Source organism: Penaeus vannamei, chromosome 2 (assembly GCF_042767895.1).
Source record: "Penaeus vannamei isolate JL-2024 chromosome 2, ASM4276789v1, whole genome shotgun sequence".
Taxonomy (NCBI): Eukaryota; Metazoa; Arthropoda; class Malacostraca; order Decapoda; family Penaeidae; genus Penaeus; species Penaeus vannamei.
In genome coordinates this window covers 23,353,132-23,354,666 of record NC_091550.1, presented here as the reverse complement: position 1 = coordinate 23,354,666, position 1,535 = coordinate 23,353,132, and the positions used below count along the sequence as shown (strand labels likewise).

General features: G+C 47.0%; 1 protein-coding gene across 1 annotated transcript in view; it reads right to left on the bottom strand.

Moving 5' to 3' along the window:
- Positions 1 to 291: 291 nt before the first annotated feature.
- The window catches only part of LOC113825360 (uncharacterized), a 2,566-nt gene continuing 1,322 nt past the window's right edge, over positions 292 to 1,535 (bottom strand). Inside the window, exons 3-4 of the mRNA XM_027378176.2 lie at positions 1,360 to 1,485; positions 292 to 1,102 (exon numbers count right to left, since the gene is read on the bottom strand). Coding sequence (XP_027233977.1) covers positions 761 to 1,102; positions 1,360 to 1,485 — 468 coding nt within the window. The 3' untranslated portion in view covers positions 292 to 760. The remainder of the gene's footprint in view (positions 1,103 to 1,359; positions 1,486 to 1,535) is intronic.

Sequence of the window (1,535 nt, the reverse complement as noted above, 5' to 3'; positions counted from 1 at the left end):
CAGGTTTTTATTTACTTCCAGGCAGCTTTCGTAAGTTGTGGTGTTATATGATATTACACGATTATCACCAGTATATTTCCTGCCTAAGCAGCGTATTCTGTAGATTTTCATGCACCACGCAAGCACAGATCTGAGATTTTGTCTTGCACTCAGAACTTCGTCTTAAAGTGTTTAACCTACATATTTGGCAAGACGCAGACGGTGATGGAGACCTGAACATGTGTGGGTCTGCGCACTGGGTCAGACCTCGAGAACGTAAATAAGGCAGGAATTGGGTTTAATATACAAGCACAAATTATTTATATTTTTATTGTCATCGTCGACACTAATATTAGTATTTGTACCACAGTATGTTTCGCATTTCCTGAGGGTCTCGTGCATCCCTGGGCTCGGGCCTTGTCCCGGCCGGGCGCTGTGACACACTCGGCCGCTCGCTCAACACATGTCAGATGCTTGCCAAACCCGAGTATGTGGTCCGTATGAACATTTATTTCTTTATTTACTTTGTCATGTTTATGTTATATAACTTAAACCCCTGACTGGGTCTGACATGCAATTATTAGAGTAAGAGGTGGAAGCGTTTAGTAATTTGGAGATAAAGAATGGATAAGAGTGGCAGATGATCACAACGCAAATTCATGAATCTTGAACATGTATGATGAACACAAACACAGAAACATGTACACAGTCTGAAGTTCTATAGAGGCGAGGTTTCACTTTGTACGCGATAACATCCAATGATGGAAGAGAATTATGGCCATTAGATGTTCAGCACAGGCTTGGTGAGACAGAAGGCTGCCACGGGGGTGTTGAGGCAGCTCTTCTTATCAATGAAGTACTGCGACTGCGCGACCTGGCCCTGCAGAGGGTCGAAGACATAGTGAGGGCTGTAAGTGGGCGAGTTCAGGTACACGACGCGGGCCAGAGGGTGCTCCATGACCAGCTCGCCGTCGCCCTTGACCTCGCCGGGCACCTGCGGAAGGTGTGTGCGGAAGAGGTTCTGGTCTGTCGGGACCACCAAGGGCTGGCCCAAGGGGCGAGGGTACGGCGTGCCGTAGAAGGGTGTGTTGAACCTTGCCAGAGGGAAGGGAACTACTGGACGCTGAAAGACGAGGCGAAGATAAGGACAGGTGACAGGTCTAATTCTTACAGGAACTCGGTTGTGAATTCAAACAAAACAATTAACATACGTAACTACAACTAATCAGTCTGTTATAGACAAAGTGAATTTTGCATGATGCTAAAAAGAAAACATGATTATCTGAGTGCAATCACTAGTCTTATTAACTGAAATACCTACAATATAAAGTGACAGGAGCACATGAAAACTTTGATTTACTGAACTAAGAGCGGAGATACCTGAGGAACGCGAGGCCTCTGGGTGTGCGGGACGATGTATATGCGAAGCTTTTCAGGCTCAGCTTGCTCCTGCTGCGGAAGCTCCTCTCGCGGTTCTGGGCCCGGCGGAAGCACCTCCTCCTCGCCCTTGAAACAAAGGCGGTTCGAAAGGGGTTCACGTCAATATTAAATGGCGC